Source organism: Marmota marmota, unplaced genomic scaffold (assembly GCF_001458135.2).
Source record: "Marmota marmota marmota unplaced genomic scaffold, marMar, whole genome shotgun sequence".
Lineage (NCBI taxonomy): Eukaryota > Metazoa > Chordata > Mammalia > Rodentia > Sciuridae > Marmota > Marmota marmota.
This window is the reverse complement of record NW_026000229.1, coordinates 36,043,325-36,064,191: the sequence shown is the minus strand read 5'-3', so window position 1 is coordinate 36,064,191 and position 20,867 is coordinate 36,043,325. Positions and strand designations below refer to the sequence as shown.

Genomic DNA, 20,867 nt, shown 5'->3' with positions numbered 1-20,867 from the left:
ACCTTTGAACACTGGCCTCTCTAGTCCCATCTCCCACCAATCTGAAAGTAGACATAAGGAACTTGGAAGTTTCATAAGTCCAGATCAAGTTTTAAATCTAAAAAAACCAATTATTTTACTTTTTAAAAAAATATTTGTTGTTTTTTGGTTGTAGCTGGACAAAATACCTCTATTTCGTTGGTTTTTATGTGGTGCTAAGGATAGAACCCAGGGCCCCACACATGCAAGGCAGGCGCTCTACAACTGAGCTAAGGCCCAGCCCCAATTATTTTACTTTTTAAAAGGTAGCAGATATATTATTAAATATGATTTTAAATCAATTAATTTTTTCCACCAGTAACTGAAATCTTCAATAGGGGTAAAAAACCTTCATTATAGCACATTTGATACTGTTTTCCAATTATCTTCACTTAAATTACAATCCCACTAATCCCAAAACAAAACTGTTTCAATCAAATAAGCTTTCTTACTGACACCTAGAACTGCCAACTCCATTCTACCTGGGTGTCTTTGTTCATGTTGTTTTTCACTTAACCTATCTCTTTTTCCATTTCACTTAAATTGCTTTACTCTTAGATTTCTTTCAAGGTGCATTACATGCAATCAGACTTTCTTGGCTAACCTAGCCCATGATCTTCACAGCTTTCTGAATTTCCAATAACAATCAAGAACATACCTGTAATCCCAGCAACTCGGGAGATTTTCTAGAACAAGGAGGCAGGAGGACCACAAATTCAAGCCTCAGTAACTTAGCAAAATCCTTACCAAAATTAAAAATAAAAAGGGCTAGGAATGTAGTGGTAAAGTGATCCAGGGTATAATCCCTAGTACTGAGGTGGGGAATGAGGGGGCAGATAAGGTCTATTTTTCTTTGTGCAACATCCCCATCTTGTGGATGTCTAGGATATTGTTAGTACCATTTCTGCTATATTGCACTTTTCATAAGACTGGGCATAAACAGAAACCAGGTACATATGAAAAATGCCATATTTGCTAAGCATTTGTGCATTTAAAAGTATACAATTTTTAAATCTCAGAAAATAACAACCTCAAATAACCTGAATTTCTCTGTAAGTGGTTCCTAACTAAATTTCTCTATATCATTTACCTGTGAGTACATTCAAATTCTGGTAGAAGTTTAATAATACAGGTACTGACTTAATGAGACAGTACTGAGAAAGAAACCAGTGGCCTAAGACTATGGTTTAAGAAAGAAACTTAAATAAGACATTATTAAAAGCTTTTATCCATCTATTAATAAGACATCTCTGAAAAAATGATTAGCCATGTAGCCTCAATTCTCCCTCTGATTACCTTTTTTGAGCTGTATGCAATGTGGCACAATATGCATTTTCGTTCTTGTACCATAGTGACCAGATCTGAAGCACTCAACATCAAACCTGCAACGAAGAAGTTAACATTTAGTAACCTTTACCCCAGATACCTTCTTGAATTGATCTTAACATAGTCAAAATTACAAGTCATATCTTCCTCACCTCCGCCTTGCTTTTCTACCAGTCTTCCTGTCTCAACAGACAGAAATTCCAATTTTCCAGATGCCAATGGCCACAACTTTGTGAGTCACCCTTGATTGCTCTTTCTCATCCCATATCCACCCTTATCAGAAAATCCTGTCAACCCTACCTTGAAATATACCCTAATTCCTACCAGTTCTTACTACCTAGGACATTTATCATTTGCCACATGATGGTCAAGCCTACTGACTTGACTCCCTACTTCCACTCTGACCTCTTAGAGTCTATTTTCATACACATAGCCAAAGATTCTTGGAACAGGATTTTTTAAAATTTAAATAAGGTCATGTCATTCTTCTACCCAGAATTTTCCAATGGTTTACAGAAAATTATAAATTATAAGTCTTTGCTGTGGCTACCAATCTGTTTCTCACTTCCTCTCAAGCTTAAATGCCCTACCACTCTTCCTTTATCATTCCATTTCAGTCACAATGTCCTCCTTGCTATTCCTTGACCATACAAGGGATTCTCCCCACTTAAGGCTTCTACATTTCTTTTTCTCTTTGCTGGGAATATTCTTCCTTAAAATGACCTATGTTTCTTATGGGCCTACTCTATCATTTCCATAAGATATTAAAATGCTGCCTCATTGGGGAGGCCTTCCTTGAACCCCTATATGATATTGCATATGCTGTCCCTCCTCCCCTATTTCTCTATTAACCTGCTTAATTGACCACGTTTTGACCATCTGTGGAAACATGGTCAACACTTAGTTGACCATGTTTCCACAGATGCTCAAAACAATATCTCTTACAATGTGTTCTTTTGCAATGTGATTTTGTCACCACCTATCCAAAAAGTAGAGTATTTCCCTCCTCACTGTGAACTAGTACGACTAATAAAATGTAGTGAAGGTGATACTATATAACTTCTAAGGTTGGGCTTTCCAAAATCTGCAGCTTCTGCCTTTGTCCACTTGTAATAGTCCCTTTTGGAACCTACCTACAATGCTGTAAAAAGCCAAGCCACAGAGAGAGGCCAAGTGGAAAAGAACTGAAATGCAACAGAGTACAACAATAGTCAAGACCAAGTGACAGTTATAAGTAAGCTGTTTTGGTGTTCCCAAGTACAGCCATCAAAGACAAACTCCAAGCAAGATCAGGAAGACCAATAGTTGAATGCTTTTCAACCCACAGAATTATAAGAAACAATGAAAAAGTTGTTTAAAACCAGTAAATTTATTATGCAGCAAGAAATATCTGAAACAAGGACCTTTTGTTACTTATTTTCCCAATTACAACTTAAGTTCCACGAGAATAAGAACTTCACATATTTTTAATTTTTTTTTAAGTTGTAGATAAACACAGTATCTTTATTTATTTTCATGTTGGTGCTGAGGATGTGAGGCAGGTGCTTTACCACTGAGCTACAGCCCCAGCCTGAACTTCACATATTTTGATCACTAAGTATAGTTACAACGCTTGGGACAGAAACTGGCACGCTGAAGGCAATCTGTTTAACTTTTTGTTGAATTGTTCCAAATGGAACTATCTTAGGTTATAAACACAAGATGAAGAGAGCTGGGTTTAGAGTAAGACCCAAAGGTTTTCAACTGTACAATCCTCTAGCACTAACATACTCAGCTTTTGAGTTCAACACTCCACCTAAGATTTTTTTTTTTTTTTAATATTTATTTATTTTTTTAGTTCTCGGCGGACACAACATCTTTGTTTGTATGTGGTGCTGAGGATCGAACCCGGGCCGCACGCATAACAGGCGAGCGCGCTACCACTTGAGCCACAGCCCCAGCCCCCACCTAAGATTTTAAGTCCACTCTACAAGAAGCATTCTTTTTTTCCTCTACACAACAACACCAAGCTCTAACAGATATATCTACTTGCAGTTCATTCCTTACATGCAGTTCATTCTTTAGAAAATCTTAAAACCATGACAAAAGAAGGTTATATGTCAACCTAACTGCTAGACAATAGCAGAAAGACCAATAAAAGATGCCTAAGGTTTTCCATGTCTCTGGTGATTTAACATTTTTCTTGCTGTTGCAACCTACTGTAACATTGAGCATCTAATATTATTTTTTATTTAAAAGCACTGTTCTTTTTTATTGTTCTTTTCAGACAATAAAATTCTGACATATTATACATACATGAAATATAACTTATTCTAATTAGGATGCAATTCTTGGGGTTGAACACGATGTGGAGTTACACTGGTCATGTATTCATATATGAACATAGGAAAGTTATGTCCAATTCATTCTACCATCTTTCCTATACTAAATTAATTTTAAATAATAAGGTTCAACACTTGAATAAGATTATGGAGTAGCTAGGCATAATGGCTCCTGTAATCCCAACCAATTTAAGAAGCTAAGGCAGGAGGATCACCAGTTTGAGGCCAGCCTGGGCAACTCAGTGAAACACTGTCTCAAAATAAAAAATAAAAAAGGCTGGGGATATAGTTCCGTGGTATAGTGTCCCTGAGTTCAATCCCTAGTACCCTCCCATCAAAAAACAAGATTACAGGGTAGGAATCTGGACATTTGAGAAAGATGAATATCAATTAGCTACCAAAACAAAGATATACTCCTTAATGGATAGGTATAATATTATTTATACTTTCAGGATTACTAAAAATCTCCTAAACCTTAAAATTAACCTAACTCACTCTAGTATTGTTGTAGCATGTTTATTCTTCTAAATTTCTTATGTCTTAACATTTACTTAAAGTTTACTACTTGTATGAAATATTTTGTTATTTCATCCAATAAAACATTTATTGAACACCCAGGACTAATCTAGGAGTTCAGTAAACTGATGAAGAGATAGGTCAAGAAATATTTTTATTTATTTATTTATTTATTTTTAGAGGGGGGGGAGAGAGAGAATTTTTTTAATATTTATTTCTTAGTTTTCGGCGGACACAACATCTTTGTTTGTATGTGGTGCTGAGGATTGAACCTGGGCCGCACGCATGCCAAGGGGGCGCGCTACCGCTTGAGCCACATCCCCAGACCGGTCCAGAAATATTTTAAATTCTGCCTCAAGAAACTAACCATCAAAGCAAAATAGAAACAAACAAACAAACAAACAAAAAAAAACCTCAAGAAGCAATAAAGTCAACAAAAAGGTATGAACTTTTTTTTTTTTTTTTGATGGTGGTGCTGACGACTGAACCTAGGGCCTTATGCATGCCAGGAAAGTACACTACCACTGAACTACATACCCAGCCCCCAAAGTCTGACTTTCTGACACAAGCAACAGTACTGTTATTTTTTTTATATTTTTACTCAGCTGAAAACTAAGCACTAAATTCAGACTGTGGCTAGGAGTGGTGGTATATACCTATAATCCCAGTGACTTGGGAGGCTGAGACAAGAGGATCACAAGTTTGAGGCCAGCTTCAGCAACTTATTAAGGCCCCAAGCAACTTAGAGGAAGCTTGTGTCAAAAAATAAAAAAGGCTGGGGATGTAGTCCAGTGGTAAAGCCCTCCTGGGTTCAATCCCCAGTACCCTTCTCCCAATCAAGAAAAAGAAAACCTACTGCTATTTTAAAAAGCCGACGATGTCAACCTCTAATAAATGAAGAAATAAATCTATATGGGCTGGGGGCTGGAGTTGTGGCTCAGTGGTAGAGCACTTGCCTCACAAGTGTGAGACACTGGGTTCAAGCCTAGCACCACATAAAAACAAATAAATGGGGCTAGGGTTGTGACTCAGCGGTAGAGCGCTCGCCTCGCACATGCGACACTCTGGGTTCAATCCTCATCACCACATAAAAATAAATAAGTGAAATAAAGGTATTGTGTCCAACTACAACTAAAAAATAAATATTAAAAAAATTCAAAAACTAAAAAACAACAAAAGCATTGAGTCCATATACAACTAGAAAAAAAATAAAACAAAAACAAAGCTATATATATGGGCTGGGAATGTAGCTTGACGGTAAAGTGTATGCTTAGCATGTGTGAGGACCTGGGTTCAATCTGTAGCACCAAATAAATAAATAAAAGCTATATAATAAAAATACTCTGTAGATCAATTTCTTACATTCATTTTTACTTTCTCAGAAAGTGAAAAAGTATGCTAGCAATTTGATTAATAAGGAAAATATAGTATATATATTGGGTTGATCTGACAGGAACTTCAATTTGTAGGTCCTTAAACTAGGTTAAACATAATTCCATTAAGTTTTCTGAAATAATTATATTAGCTCACAACCTTCTAGATATGAACCATTACTCTTTAAAGGCTTTAACAAAGATTAGAAGCCAAAGAAGCAATCATCCTACCCGGTAATCTCAACCAAGGTGATTGAGAGGTTCCATAATGCAAGTCAACTAAGTATATAAGCAATCCAACTACTGCCATCCTCACTTTAACCACCTTACATCTCCTGCCCATATCAATTAAATTTACCTCATGAAATCTTTTGTTTCTCCAAATGAGAAATATATGACATTTTTCAGATCCAATACCCTAAAAACCTTATAATCACTGTTTCTCCATGTTTTAATTACTATTATTAGTACCATTACCATTCGCCTAGGCAAAATTGTATATCATGTCAGATTCTTTTCTTTCAAACTCCCATACTTTCTTTTTTTTTTTTTTTAATTGTCTTCAGGAGCATGTTTATTGTGTTTGAGATGATACATCAGTGCTCTCTGAGCTACAAAGGGTAAAAGGAAATCCTCTCATTACAAACTGACAAAGGTAAAAGGTAAAACATTTTCACAACAGCATGAACCACATACTCAGAAATAGATCTGGGTTTAATACAAATGACATAATTCCTAGTCATCTACGGCTACTTTTATAACTTCATACAGATAATGAATTAGGCTAAAATGCACTATAATATTTGGTAGACTTCAGGACCAGTATCCTTAGTACATCACAAAATACATTTTGATATCCCAAAGAAGCAAGACTTGCAAGTAGGCGTTTTAAACATAACTAATCTACAGCTACAAAGTTCTACTCTTGATAGCATTTACCTTTTTGGGGAGTCTCCCAGTCTCCAAAGGATAAACACAGAGAGTAGAATCAGTATAACATATACACAGAAGTCCGTATTGTAAAGGCTATAAAGATTTGCAGCACAGTGAGAAGATGCCTTCTGCTCCTTCACACTGCATACAAATTATGTGAATTATGTTGCGTATCTCTTGGTCCACTGTCTGGCTATCCTGTCATGTTCTGCTCTGTTGGTCAAATACTGAGTGGCTATGTTTCCAACCAGAGGATCTGCAGGGTTGCAGTCTGTCAAAAGCGAACAAATAGACAGCAAAACCTTTGAAATAGTCAAAGCAGGACTCCAGTTGTCTTTAAGGATATCCAGACAGATGACTCCCTGACTGTTGATGTTGCAGTGATAGATTCTCCTGCGGAAAGTAACCTTTGGTGGCTTAAATGGATAATCTGATGAAAACGTGATATCCAGAAAAAACACACCACCTTCATATACAGAACCTGGTGGACCAAGTATGGTTGATCTCCACTCATAAATATTATCTCCTTTAGGCCCAGCACTGCAGTTAGGAGGAGGATCAAGGGTTATTTCAGCTAGCTCCTTCTGAATTCTTTTAGCACTAGTGGATAACTTAGCAGTGGTTTTGATAGAGAGTTTGGTGTTCTTCTGCTGGGTGGCAGAAGGTTTTCTTTCTTCTTGTTCTTCAGGCTCCGGAGCGGCCGGGTCTCGCTGGTCCACATCTGAACTGCCACTGCTGGTGCTGGGGCTCTCATCATCGGACCTTTGCCTATCACTGGACATCTTGATGAAGTTATCGCTTGGAAAACCTGTTAATCGCCCATATGCTTATTTAAGGTGGAGATTCCTCCTCTATGCACGTAAAACCTTTAAACACAACACTCGGAAATTTAAAAATCAACTAACAAGCTGTCCTAGCCGTTTCCATGGCCAGCAGCGAAGATTCATCAGGCCAAGACCGAGCAGCCACCCTGGGAAAAGCAGAATCCAAACTGCACCTTCTGCAAAGCTCCCCATGCCACCAAGGTTCCTCGCTCAATTTTTACATCACGGACCGACATTTTGTCCAAAATAACGAAAAAGGGGGGAAAATCCCGAGGAAAAACAAACAAAGCCCTAAGAAGTGCAACAAATTTCCGCGGCGGCCACGCAGCTCTGCGGCCTTTTGTGGGGAGGGCCGCGCGGGGGCCGTGGGCAGCGCTCACCGCGCCGGCCGCCAAGTGAAAACTCCCATACTTATGAGACCTTGTCTCAAAATTTTAAAAGGGGGTAGAAACATGGCTCAGTGGTAAAGAACCCTGAGTGCAATCTTTAGTACTGGGGGCATGTGTGGGGACAGGGTATGATTTACGTTCACCAGGAAGATAGTCTTTCAAGTAGCCATTATTTAATAAAACTGTAGTCTACTTCAAACATCAATACCTTCTAATATTTATTATATAACTCAGGGCTCAAAAAACACCTTTTGGTGTAGAAGAACTTCATTCAAAACATCATCATTTGGTTTTATTGTTAAAACAACCTGAGAAATAAGTTAAAAACAGGCTATTGGATGGTAGGTTTGTTTGATCTTGCTAACCTACTATGAGGAACGGATATAACTTTTTATATCTGCATAACATTCATACATTAAACCCAGTAGTGCTTAAGAAATTTAAATTTTGACAATTATACTCAACTTGGAATCTACATGACAGTAAACACTAAAAAAAGAAAAAAAGTTTATTGTTTTGGTTTCTTTGCGGGGAGGGTGGTAGGGTGAGTAGTACACTGAATATCATTTTCAAAAGTCTACAGGCAACTTTCTATCCTCCATTTAACTCTCAGAAAACTAATGGATTTCTGGTGAGCAAAACAGGGCATCAGGGAAACTTTTTGCCACCATCCCTGTATTGTCTAGAGATTATGGAACAAAGATATGACTGACATTTATGGGAGATACTCACTTTACTGAGTGGGTCTCACTAAAAATGTAGAAAGCTGAAAATTAAGGGGTCAGAAGTAGTTTGGGGCACATGAACTAAAAACCAGAATTTCAATTCTTACTCTTGGTAGCTATCCTATTTGCTAGTTCTAAGCCTCCTGACACCCCTTCCGAAGGAAAGTGATTGTTGTTTTCCTGTATCAATCTTTGATTGAACATAAACTTAACAGGCATTTTACAATTCTCCCTAACACTTAGCAGGAGTGTATGTATTGACCACTCTTCTATCAGTAAGCAAAGGAGTAAAAGGACAGGAAGTTAATGCTGTGACTCAGGAAAAGGCATTAATAGGTAGAAGTTCAGGGGCTAGGATTGTGGCTCAGTGGTAGAGCGCTCGGCTAGCATGTGCGAGACCCTGGGTTTGGTCCTCAGCACCACATAAAAATACATAAATAAAATAAAGGTATTGTGTCCAACTACAACTAAAAAATAAAATATTTTTAAAAAATTTAAAAAGTAGGTAGAAGTTCAGCTTCCAGCAAACAATGCTGTTTGTAATGCCACCATCAAACAACGAAATTGTCAAGGCAAAATCAAGAGTCTGATTCTTTAACTCAGAATTAGAACTAACGTCAGGTTCTATTTTCTTACTTAATTCTGGAACTTGGCAAACATTATGCCCCTCAGGGAAAAAAGAAAGAAAGAAGGTGGGATAAAATTGACCCTAACAATGGAATAAAAATGCTAGTACAAGTTATCATCAGAAAACAGAATAACCCATAAACTCCAAGATAGCATCTATATATACTTTTTAAAAAGTATAAATGGATAGCTTATTGCATTTATTTAATAGCTGAAAGTTTACAATTCCTATCTTTTACAGAATCATATATATATATATATATATATATATATATATATATATGATTTCCCCAAGCACTCCCAGAAGTCTACACCATAATTCACAATTCCATAATCACTGCAAGCTAATGAATAAGCCTAGATGACCACAAATATTCTCAAAAAGCTCTGTTGTTCTCCTCTCATTGCTAAAAGTATATTTAATAATCTCATCCATTTTGTACATGTATAACCAAAATAGCTGGTGTTTTCATTATTTCTATTTTTATAAAAATCTTTTAAGTTCATGGTTGACAATATCATTGTATTGGTATAAATTGACACAAATGTAGGGCTGGTGATGAGGCTCAAGCGGTAGCGCGCTCGCCTGGCATGCGTGCGGCCCAGGTTCGATCCTCAGCACCACATACAAACAAAGATGTTGTGTCCGCCTAAAACTAAAAAATAAATATTAAAAAAATTCTCTCACTCTCTCTTTAAAAAGAAAAAAAATGTGTGGTAACAAATGGGGAAGCTGGCTAATGGGTACACTAAGGATTGTTAAATAATCATCTTATATATATATATGAATGAAAATTTCCAAAATGTTTTAGGGAAAAAAGGAAGGTGCTAAGTTTTGTGTGGTTGAGAATTGCTACTCTCCTTCCTACCTCAGAAATAGTCACAGTGCTATAAAAAAGGGACAGGATTTTAGGATAGCATTGCACAGTGAGGAACTCTGACCTAGTCTGGGAAATTAGGGAGTACTTCCCCAGGCAACTGACATTTGGACTGAGCTATATGAGCGATGAGTGGTTAACTGGATCAAAATGGGTAACAGCATTCCAGGAAGAGGAGCAAGTATATAAAGAAGCCCTAATGTCTCAGGGAGGAACATGGTAGATCAGTACTAAAAATACCATTTTGCCTGGAGTACAAGGGAGGGTAACTCAAGTCTTTGTGGTAAAAATTAAAGAAAGAATCATATTGCTGGGTGTGACGGTGCATGCCTGTAATCCCAGCAGCTTGGGTGTCTGAGACAGGAGGATCGCAAGTTCAAAGCAGACTCAGCAACTTGGTGAGGTCCTTAAGCAACTTAGTGAGATATGTCACTAAATAAAATATAAAAAAGGGATGGGGATGTGGCTCAGAGGTTAAGCACCCCTGGTTTCAATCCCTGGTACCACAAACAAAAATCAAAAACATAATTTATCATAAAATAATAAACAAACATTTCAGTATATAAATGCTCTAGCATGACAGTATTTTAAGAAATAAAACTATGAACATGACAACTACAAAAACAGACTGAAATAACAGGTATATTATAGTGCTGATAAAAATACATCATGAGGGGCTGGGGTTGTGGCTCAGTGGTAGCACACTTGCCTGGCATGCATGAGGCACTGGGTTCGATTCTCAGCACCATATACAAATAAATAAAATAAAGGTCCATCAACAACTTTAAAATATTAAAAAAAAAAAAAAACATCATGAAGGGCTGTGGCTCAATGGTAGCACAACTGCCTGGCATGTGTGAGGCACTGGATTCGATTCTCAGCACCACATACAAATAAGTAAAATAAATAAAGGTCAATAACTAAAAAAAAAATAAAAATAAAAATAAATCATCAATGCCATTGCTATCAGTGATACGATTTTTTCAAAATACTAAAGACCAGATCTTTTTTATGTTTTGTTTTGTTTTTTGGTACTGGGGATTGAAACCAGGGTCTCTTTACCACTGAGCTACATCCCCAACCCTATTTTATTTTGAAACAGGGTCTCACTAAATTGCAGGGCCTTGCTAAATTGCTGAGGCTGGCCTCAAATTTGCAGTTCTCCTGCTTTAGCTTCCTGAGTTGCTGGGATTATGGATATGTGCCACTGCATCCAGCACTCTAGACCAAATCTGGGAAGGGTGGTTACTGGGGATGGAATCTAGGGGCACTTCACCCCTGAGCTATATCTCCAGCTCTCTCTCGTCTTTGAGATATGGTCTTGCTAAATTGCCAAGACTGGCCTGAAATCTGCAATCCTCCTGCCTCAGCGTCATGAGTCACTGAAATTACAGGCATAAGCTACTCCACCAGGAGACTGATTTTAGTGACCATCTCTTGATTATCTTTCTGAACTAAAGAGAAACAATTCCTTGATTTATGTAACTATGCTTCATGCAAAAATGCTGTTTATAAGGAAAACAAACTTGGTTCTAGGTTTAGAAAATTATAAAAAGATTCTTCATCTAAGTGAATATTCTCTAGGACATTAGAAAGTAATACAAGAGTTAAGTATTTTTACCACACACACACACACACAAAAAAGGCAATGCAAATACTGATTTAGCTGGAGCTAATTCCATAACACATATATATATATTTTCTTTTTCTTTTGTGTACTAGGGATTGAATGCAACACAACCATTGAGCCATATCCCCAGCCCTATTTTGTATTTTATTTAGAGACAGTGTCTCTGAGTTGCTTAGGGCCTTACTTTTGCTGAGGCTGGCTTTGAACTCATGATCCTCCTGCCTCTGTCTCCTGAGCTATTGGGATTACAGGTGTGTACCACCAGCCTGGCACATACATATATTTCTTTCTTTTTCTTTAATATTTTTTAGTTGTAGTTGAACATATACCTTTATTTATTTATTTTTATGTGGTGCTGAGGATTGAACCCAGGACCTCACATGTGCTAGGAGAGCACTACCTCTGAGCCACAACCCTAGCCCCACATATATATATTTCAAAGCATCATTTTATACACAATAAATATACATAATTTTGCCAATTTAAAAATTAACTTTTGGGGGGCTACTCGGGGTTGAACCCAGGAGTGCTTTACCATTGAGTTAAATCTCCAGCCCCTTTTATTTTTATTTTTTTATTTTGAATCAGTGTTTCACTCAGCTACTGAGGCTGGCTTTGAACTTAACATCCTCCTGCCTCAGCCTCCGGAGCTGCTGGGATTATAGGTGTGTGCTGCTGTGACTGGCTCAAAAAAAAAAAAAAAAAAAAAAATTTTATTTAAACAGAAGTAACACAATTTTTGAAAACAATTTTTTAAACCATACAGAAATGTCCCTTACATTGTAAGATGTCTAACATCCCAGATATTTAATCCATTAAATATCAGTGTACTCTCCCAATTATTCACACTCCCCCAAATTTCTACATTTCCCTTGGGATGATCCCAAACTCACTGAAAGTCACTAGATTAGGCTAATGACTAAAAGCAAGATCTTTAGAATGCTTGTGTTCAAAACCTAAAACTCACTAGCTGGTATGATGGTAATTAAGTAATATAATCTTTCAGTGTCTGCTTCCCATTACTATCAATGTCATATGACTGTTGAGGAATTAGTACATTGATATGAAGTATTTTACATAAAGTGGGTCCTAAACTAAATCTTTTGCTATATTTAGTTATTAGTATAATCATTTGCTGAATGCCTCTCCCAGTAAACTATAAGCTCCATGATGGCCAGCAGAATGCTTTTTAAAAAGTTTGGTAATTATTTAATGACACAGAAAAATAACATGTCATGAAACAAACTGATTACAGCTAGTAGGTAGACAATGACTTCACTTTTGATTAAAAAATTTAAAAATAGGGCTGGGGTTGTAGCTCAGTGGTAGGGCAGTTGCCTAGTATGGGCTCCTTAGCACCACATAAAAAACAAATAAATAAAAAATAAAGGTTAAATTCTTCAAAAAATAATAAATAAAAAATAAAAACATACATAAACTTGAGAGGTTATAATCAAAATATGAACAGTATTACTTCTGTCCAGTGATTAAATATTCTCCCCTTCACATTTATTTATTTATTTATAGTTGTAATGGACAGCATGCCTTTATTTATTTATTTTTTCCTTAACGCGGTGCTAAGGATCAAACCCAGGGTCTCGTATGTGCTAGGCAAGCACTCTGCAACTGAGCTACAGCCCCAGTCCCTTCCCTTCACTTTTGTGTATTTTTTGAAATGCAATTATTTCTGAAAGAATAACAAAAAAGGTACTGAAGACAGAAACAATTATTAAATGACAAGAGTTAGGAGTCTAAGAAGCCAAGCCAGTTTCCTAGCAATCAAGGTCAGAAACCTAAAAGAGGTCCAAACATGGTGACAACAATCAATCCTAAAGATGGAATATTATTCTTTTCTTATTGGACTGCCTTTTTTTTTTTTTGGTACCAAGGATTGAACTCAGAGGTGCTTAACCACTGAGCCACATCCCCAGCTCTTTTTATATTTTATTTAGAGATAGGGACTCACTAAGTTGCTTAGGGCCTTGCTAAGTTGCTGAGTCTGGCTTTGAACTCGAGATTCTCCTGCCTCAGGTATCTCAGCCACTACGATTTCAGCTGTGCGCCACCATGCCTGACTGGAATGCCATTTATCCAACTGTTTCTTCTGCATTTGATATTCTCTTTAATTACACTTAATTAATTAAATATTAATTGCAGAATACCTTTTGCTCATCATTTTGTTCCTATTACCTGACATGTTTGGTATACACTAGGTAGTTAATATCTGTTAAATAAATAAATAAAAATTAACAAAGATGTTTGGAATAGAAACAAACAATAAAAATAGGAATATATCCTTGAACAGCATTATTTTGTTATATAGCTAAAAATGCTTATATAGTTTACTGTTGGAATTTACCCTTAAAATATACATACATGCAGAATATCTCTAAAAGGATTCCCAGGAAACCCATAACAGTCATTGTGGGAAAAGAACTGAGGGCCTGGGGATATGAGTTTACTTTACACTGGAGATTCTTTTGAACTTTCTAAAGATTTAAGTAGCTGGGTGTGGTGGCACATGCCTGTAATCCCAGCTACAGGCAGAGGCAGGAGGATGGTGAATTCAAGGGTAGCCTTGGCAACTTAGCAAGACTCTGTCTCAAAAATAAAATAAAATTAAATTAAATTAAAAGGATTGGAAATGGGTTGGGCACAGTGGTGCATACCTGTAATCCCTGCGGCTTGGGAGGCTGAAGCAGTAGGATCATGAGTTCAAAGCCAGCCTCAGCAATTTAGTGAGGCCCTAAGCAACTTAGCATAACCCTAAATTTAAAAGGGGCTGGGGTTGTGGCTCAGTGGTAGAGCGCTGTGTGAGGCACTGGATTCGATTCTCAGCACCACATATAAATGAATGAATAAAATAAAGGTCCATCAACAACTAAAAAAAAATTTTTTAAAGGAGGGGTGGAGCTGGGGATGTGGCTCAGTGGTTTAGTGCCACTGGGTTGAATCCTCAATACCACAAAAAAAAAAAAAAAAAGGCTGGAAATGGAGCTCAGTGGTAAAATGTCTCTGGGTTCAACTGCCAGCACTACATTTACATACACGTGCACATATGTGTGTGCACACACACGCGCACACACACACACTTGAGCAACACATAGAATTGTTTTTAAAACTAAAACCAAAACAAAGCCACACCCACCCTTTAAAATCAGTTTTGTTTTGTTTTGTTTTTTAACACTTAGAAGACCTTAGATCTAAGAACAAGACTATAAGACTGTAAAAATTCTAGAAATGGAATTTTTTTGGAACTCCAGAAATCAAGATGTTTGACTTGTATATATTTTGAACTTTCAGAATGGCTATACAGATATCATATTACTTAGATCTCTCCTGATTTACTGATACTCCAAAAATTATAATCTTATTAGATACTGATTACCCATCCAAAAAATACAAATAAAGTACACAAGTAGCAGAAGTACTAAAGTAATAATAACTTTGCATTTATATAACAGTTTATAGTTTACAAAGTATGATAGAAAAAGCATGGACCTTGGATTTAGAAAAAATATATTTCATAGGTCTACAACCCTGAGTAAATTTTAATCTCCCAAACTTCACACTCCTCCTTTATAAAAAATGGAACAGTTATCATGGATTCAGTTAAAAAAACAAATTCTTATAGTGAGCTTTTCATCTTTTTAAATGATAATCATTTATATTTTGAATACATAATGAGTCATTTTAAAATTTTAAAGCTACACATTATAACCAAGTGCAACAGTGTAGCCTTTATTGGAAAATGAATAAAAATTGGTTTAGACAGGATCATGAGCAAGCACCCGTAGTCCCAGCTACTGGAAAGGCTGAGGTAGAAGGATCACTTGAGCCCAGGAGATCAAGACTAGGTTGGGCAATACAGCAAGCACCCTTTCAAAACAAGGTTTAAAAAGAGGGACAATTTGGAAAAAATTTAACAGGGACTGGATGGATATTGGATAATACAGAAAAATTATTCCCACATATCTGGGTTATGCAGGAAAATGTTCTTTTTTATTAGAGACCCATTAAAATACTTAGAAATCAAATATCAGGAATAAAAGCAGGGCTGGGATGTGGCTCAAGCGGTAGCGCGCTCGCCTGGCATGCGTGTGGCCTGGGTTCGATCCTCAGCACCACATGCAAACAAAGATGTTGTGTCCGCCGAAAACTAAAAAATAAATATTAAAAAAATTCTCTCTTTCTCTCTCTCTCTCTCTTTAAAAAAAAGGAATAAAAGCAAATATAGTACAGCAAAATATTAGCAGATTAAAAAATTTGAGTGATAGATTTACATGGGTTCAATGTATTTCTTTCTCTACTTTTCTGGTTGTTTTTAATTTTTCAAATAAAAAAGGTCTATAGTGGCCTGGGAGGCTGAGACAGGAGGATCATGAGTTCAAAGCAAAGATTCAGCAAAAAGTGAAGTGGTAAGCAAGTCAGTGAGACCCTGTCTCTAAATAAAATACAAAACAGGGCTGGGGATAGAGTGCCTCTGAGTTCAATCCCTGGTACAAAATAATAATAATAATAATGTTTATAAGGAGCCAGGCACCGTGGCACAAGCCTATAATCCCAGTTACTTCAGAAACTGAGGAAGGAAAATCATAAGTTTGATAGGACTAACTCCCAAAACCTGTTTTTTCCTCTGGGCCCGTCACTCCCAAATTTCTGAGAAATCTACAAATATTAGAGTAACTGTAAAAAAAAAAAAAAACAAAAAAACTGCCTCTTTTTGATTAAAGCTTAAGTGCAACTAGCCTACACAATGTACTTTCAGATTAAAGCAAAGAAAGATGTATTTTAAGAAACCTATAATACAAGGTAATATTCTAAATATCATCTGTTGATCAGACGTAAAAGACAACATCAACCTAAAGATCCTGAGAATGCCAGACCAATGATGGGATCTAGGATGATGCCATCCCCTTAAAGTTTCAGACCTCATAAGTGTTTCTCACTCTCAAGATAGCCTGCATTCTCCTCTAAGTATGGTATTATCACCTTTTACTTTCTAATAAAGCTCCTCCTCTTTGCTAAAATCTGATTCATACTTAAATTCTTTTCAGGGATGTGTCAAGAGCCTGAAAGGAGGTTGGCAAAGCGGCACACTGTTGGGATATACATACAACTGTAATCCCAGAGAGTCAGGAGGCTGTGGCAGGAGGATCACAAGTTTGAGGCCAGCCTCAAAAACTTACCAAGACTCTATCTCAAAATATAAAGGGATAGGGATATAGCTCAGTAATAGAACCTGGAGTCAAGCTTCAGTACCAAAGGGGAGGAAAAAGAGCCTGGAAGGTCTGAGAAGCGTTCCTCCTGGAGAAAATTCCTCAAAGCCCCTTAGGGTGACATTGTGAAAGTGAAACTCAGGACCCACTAACAATAATTCCCATTTCCCTCTCCCCAGCCTCTGGCAACCAGTTTTCTACTTTCTGTCTCTGTGATTCTAATTACCGTCCACAGATATTCCATGCCCATTTATGGTGTGTGTGTAAGAGTGTTTGTGTGTGTGTGAGAGAGAGAGAGAGAGAGAAAGAGAAAACCACAATGATTGCAAAATGCACATGCTTTTTGGCATCTTTTCTTTTTCACTATATATTGGAAATCTTTCAATATTAGCATATACAAATTGGCTCATTTACATAAATACATAAATCTGTTTAACCATCCTCTTTTGATGAATATTTGGGAACTCATATTTCTTTTCTTTCCATTTTTCTTTTTGGGGATTGAACTCAGTGCGTTCTACCACTGAGTTTTATTCCCAGCCCTTTAAATTTTTTATTTTGAGTCAGGATCTTGATAAATTGCCCAGTCTGGCCTCAAACTTGGAATCTCCTGCCTCAGACTCCTGAGTAGTTGGAATTATAGACATGCACCACCAGGCCCAGCTGGAACTCATATTTGATAGTCTCTTTCAGTTAAAAAAAAAAAAAAAAAAACAAAGCACTCAACTGACTATAAACTTGCTCCCCCTACCCTTTCCCTTTCTTCTAGTTCTGGGGATTGACCCCAAGGCCATGCTAGGCAAGAGCTCTGCCACTGAGCCACATCCCCAGGGGACTGAAAACTTTCAATTAGCAATTCTGCATGTTAGGCATGAAGTTAAAGTACTCAGGTGTAACCTGTCTGCCTAGGTACTCATTCATTGGGTATAATACTAAACTTCCCAACGTGTGATTCCAAGACATCCAATATGTATACTTCTACCCAGTCATACCTGGTTCCTGAACCAAGTCATCTGGCATTTACCATTATGTAGGACCTGCTTTTCTTATAGAGTACTTTTAGACTACATAGGCTCCAATCTAGATGTACAATAATCACCATAGTTTTTCCATTTTATTTACTTTTATGTCGTGCTGAGGATCGAACCTAGTGCCTCACAAGTGCTAGCCAAGCACTCTACCACTGAGATACAACCCCAGCCCTCCTTTTAAAATATTTTCCTTTTAATACAAGCAATTGTTTCTGACTAGCCTGGTCAGATTTCTATATAACCTTTCCCTCCTTCCAGGCCATTTTGAAGTTCTCTTCAAAAACCATCCAGCAAACATACTCTAAATTAAAGGCTCCTACCATTTTCTAGACTCGACTCAACTCTAGAAACTACAACTGTAAAGCAGTTTGCTTTCTCAGCAGAAATGCTTAGAATATCTAATTTGGTGTAACAGTAAGATGTTTTATCATCATATTAAGTGATGCCAATTACACTAAAAAGGCTAGTTTAAGCAAATTACCATCAGAAATGTATAGGATCACATCCAAAAGGTGCTGCATAAACCACCTGCCATCACAATATTGCATTCTTTTTTTTGTGACACACCTGAGTGTATTTGGCATATTTGTAGTAAGTACTAATTAAATCCTAGTTGAATCTGAATATTATCTTCCGCTGTTTCATTCTCAGCCAAACTTGTGAACAGAGCTTAAAACAAATTTTAAGATTTCCCAGGGACTGGGCTGAGGTTGTGGCTCAGTGGTAGAGTACTTGCCTAGCATGTGTGAGGCACTGGTTTGATTCTCAGCACCACATATAAATAAATAAAATAAAGATCCATTGACAACAACAACAACAACAATAATAAAAGATTTCCTGGGATTTAGAATGGTGTTAAGCTCTTAATACTCAAAAATTATTTGTGGCCCGTCGTGAGGGTGCACAACTTTATTTCCAGCTACTCTACTTAAGACTAAGGTAGGAGGTAAGAGTAAAGCTTCCTCATTTATGATGGCAGTCCCAAGTTGACTGAAGCCACGGAAGTAAACTTCCCAACAAAATGGCTTAGTCTTACTCTCAGAGATGACTAAATCAAACAGATTGAGGAGGGAGGTGCAAAGCATTTCCTTTCCATAATTATGCACCGAGATCGTACTAAATATTAAACAGACACATAGTAAGCGCTCCATAGTTAGTTGCTATTATTAAGACACATCCCACAAGGAGACGACCAAAGGAGGAAAAAGAAGCGAGACTGTCAGTCACAAGAGGCCACAGGAGCCCCTGGCCTGAGACCCGCAAATCTTTGAGCACCAGGGTCTAGGGCCCCCTCCCCAGAGACCAAAAGAGGTTGGCGGCCTCCATAAAAGGTCAAGGTTTTGGAGCCACATTTCCTTCTGGGGCTGGGAACAGAGTCGGAACGCCCCCGCGAGAATACATATCCTGAAGCCAGAATCACCGCCTGCCCGTAAACCCAAGCAGGCTCCGGGAAAGTGGGTGGCCAGGTTGCCTTGAGCCACAACCTGCAGGAGCAGAGACCCTGGCGCGTCTTGCAGCCCCACCACCTCCCTAAGGACAGACCACTACGACCTTCGGGCTCCGAAATCCTGAACGCAGGTCGGCCCCTGGATACTCACATTCACAGCCAAACCCTCTTACTCCATCAGGCCGCCAAAGGCCCGGCAAGGGAGCTCCCTGACGCCCCCCTCGGCTTCGGGTCCGGTGGCCCGCTCCGGACCCGCTCCCTGCCGGGCTCCGCCACTGCCTCCGCCTCCGCCGCCGCCGCCGCCACCAGCGCGCAGGCGCACCTCGCCGTCGTCGCGCTCTTTCCCCTGTCCCCCATCCCCCATCGCCTTTCTCAACAATCGAGCTTTATTTGTACACAAGAGAGTGAACAACGGACACAGGGGAAGAGACTTTACTCAAAAAGAATGGAAGAACAAAGGCAGTCCGCTGCACCAACCTTTCTGAACCTTTTTCATTCTCCTTGCTCTTTCTGGGCCTCTAGTTTCTTTCCAAGTCCCCCCACCATAGGTAGTGGCAACTGTTTGGGCTCAATTTCCAAATCACTCATTATTTGTAAAACTTATTGAAGTTCAAAGGAAGGTACAAGAGCTTTAGTACAGACAGACCCAAGTTCAAATCTTAGCTTATTTGTGACGTTGGTCAAATTGCAAGTTTTCTTGGAACTTCAATTTTCTAAGTTAAAATTAGGTTTAATATCTCACAGGGTGTTGCTAAGATGAAATGAAATAGCAGAGGTCAAGTACTTATCTATGACCGTTGCCTGTTAAACAGCATGCATTCCCTCCTTATTTGTGCCTAAAGTATTTTTTATTATTAAACTTAGCCCATACTCATTCCCTGGGAATTCTGTATTAGTGGCCAAGACTAGTCAGAAAAAAAAGTTACATTAAGGTTGATAATAATGTGAAATGTTGCTACTCCTGTATGATTGAAATTAAACTAACATCTCTACTTAAGTAGACCTTTAATGCCCCAAATCAATATAAGCAGCTACCTTAATCTATGTATAAATCCAGATTTGCTTCTAGAGGTTCAGGAAACTCCCAATTCTGTATTTGTGACATCACAAATCTTTGAGATATTGAAGGTCTGTAGTATGCTGCTCATTCTACTCCTTTAAAGTCATGCCAAGGAAGAACCTCTTTACCCTATAAGCTCAGGACCATAGTCAAAGTCGAATATGGTCAGATATTGGTGAACATCAAGGTAATTCTAGATCAGGATTTCTCAACCTTTAGAATATTGATATTTTAGAGCCAGTCAGGGTGATGCATATTTGTAATTCCACAGACTTGTGAGACTGGGGCAGGAGGATCACAAGTTTGAGGCCAATCTGGGCAATTTATTGAGATGCTGTTCTCAAAAAATAAAAAAGGTCTGGGGAATATGGCTAGTGATTAAGCTCCCCTTGGTTCAATTCCCAATACCAAAATAGTAATAGTAATAATAATAATAATGCTGACAATGTAGCTCAGTGGTAGAGTGCTTCTGGTTTCAATCCCAGTACTGCAAATATATATATATATATATATATATATATATATATATATATATATATATATATATATA

At 37.8% G+C, this 20,867-nt stretch overlaps 2 protein-coding genes across 11 annotated transcripts in view; both read right to left on the bottom strand.

The window, feature by feature from the left end:
• Positions 1 to 19,540, bottom strand: part of Znf106 (zinc finger protein 106) — a 65,765-nt gene extending 46,225 nt beyond the window's left edge. For 9 of the 10 annotated variants that reach the window (XM_048793132.1, XM_048793131.1, XM_048793134.1 and 6 more), the window contains exons 1-2: positions 19,409 to 19,540; positions 1,315 to 1,400 (exon numbers count right to left, since the gene is read on the bottom strand). In XM_048793132.1, the coding sequence (XP_048649089.1) occupies positions 1,315 to 1,395 (81 nt within the window). In that variant the 5' untranslated portion in view covers positions 1,396 to 1,400; positions 19,409 to 19,540. Of the gene's footprint in view, positions 1 to 1,314; positions 1,401 to 19,408 lie in introns of those variants that run through there. The other variant, XM_048793137.1, reaches the window with a different exon arrangement.
• LOC107138182 (ubiquitin-conjugating enzyme E2 E3-like) lies at positions 6,116 to 9,303 on the bottom strand. The gene is made up of 2 exons (XM_048793149.1): positions 7,485 to 9,303; positions 6,116 to 7,294 (listed from the first exon to the last, which is right to left on the bottom strand). Exon 2 carries the CDS (start codon positions 7,267 to 7,269, stop codon positions 6,649 to 6,651), a length of 621 nt encoding a protein of 206 aa, XP_048649106.1. The 5' UTR covers positions 7,270 to 7,294; positions 7,485 to 9,303; the 3' UTR covers positions 6,116 to 6,648.
• Positions 19,541 to 20,867: the final 1,327 nt, after the last annotated feature.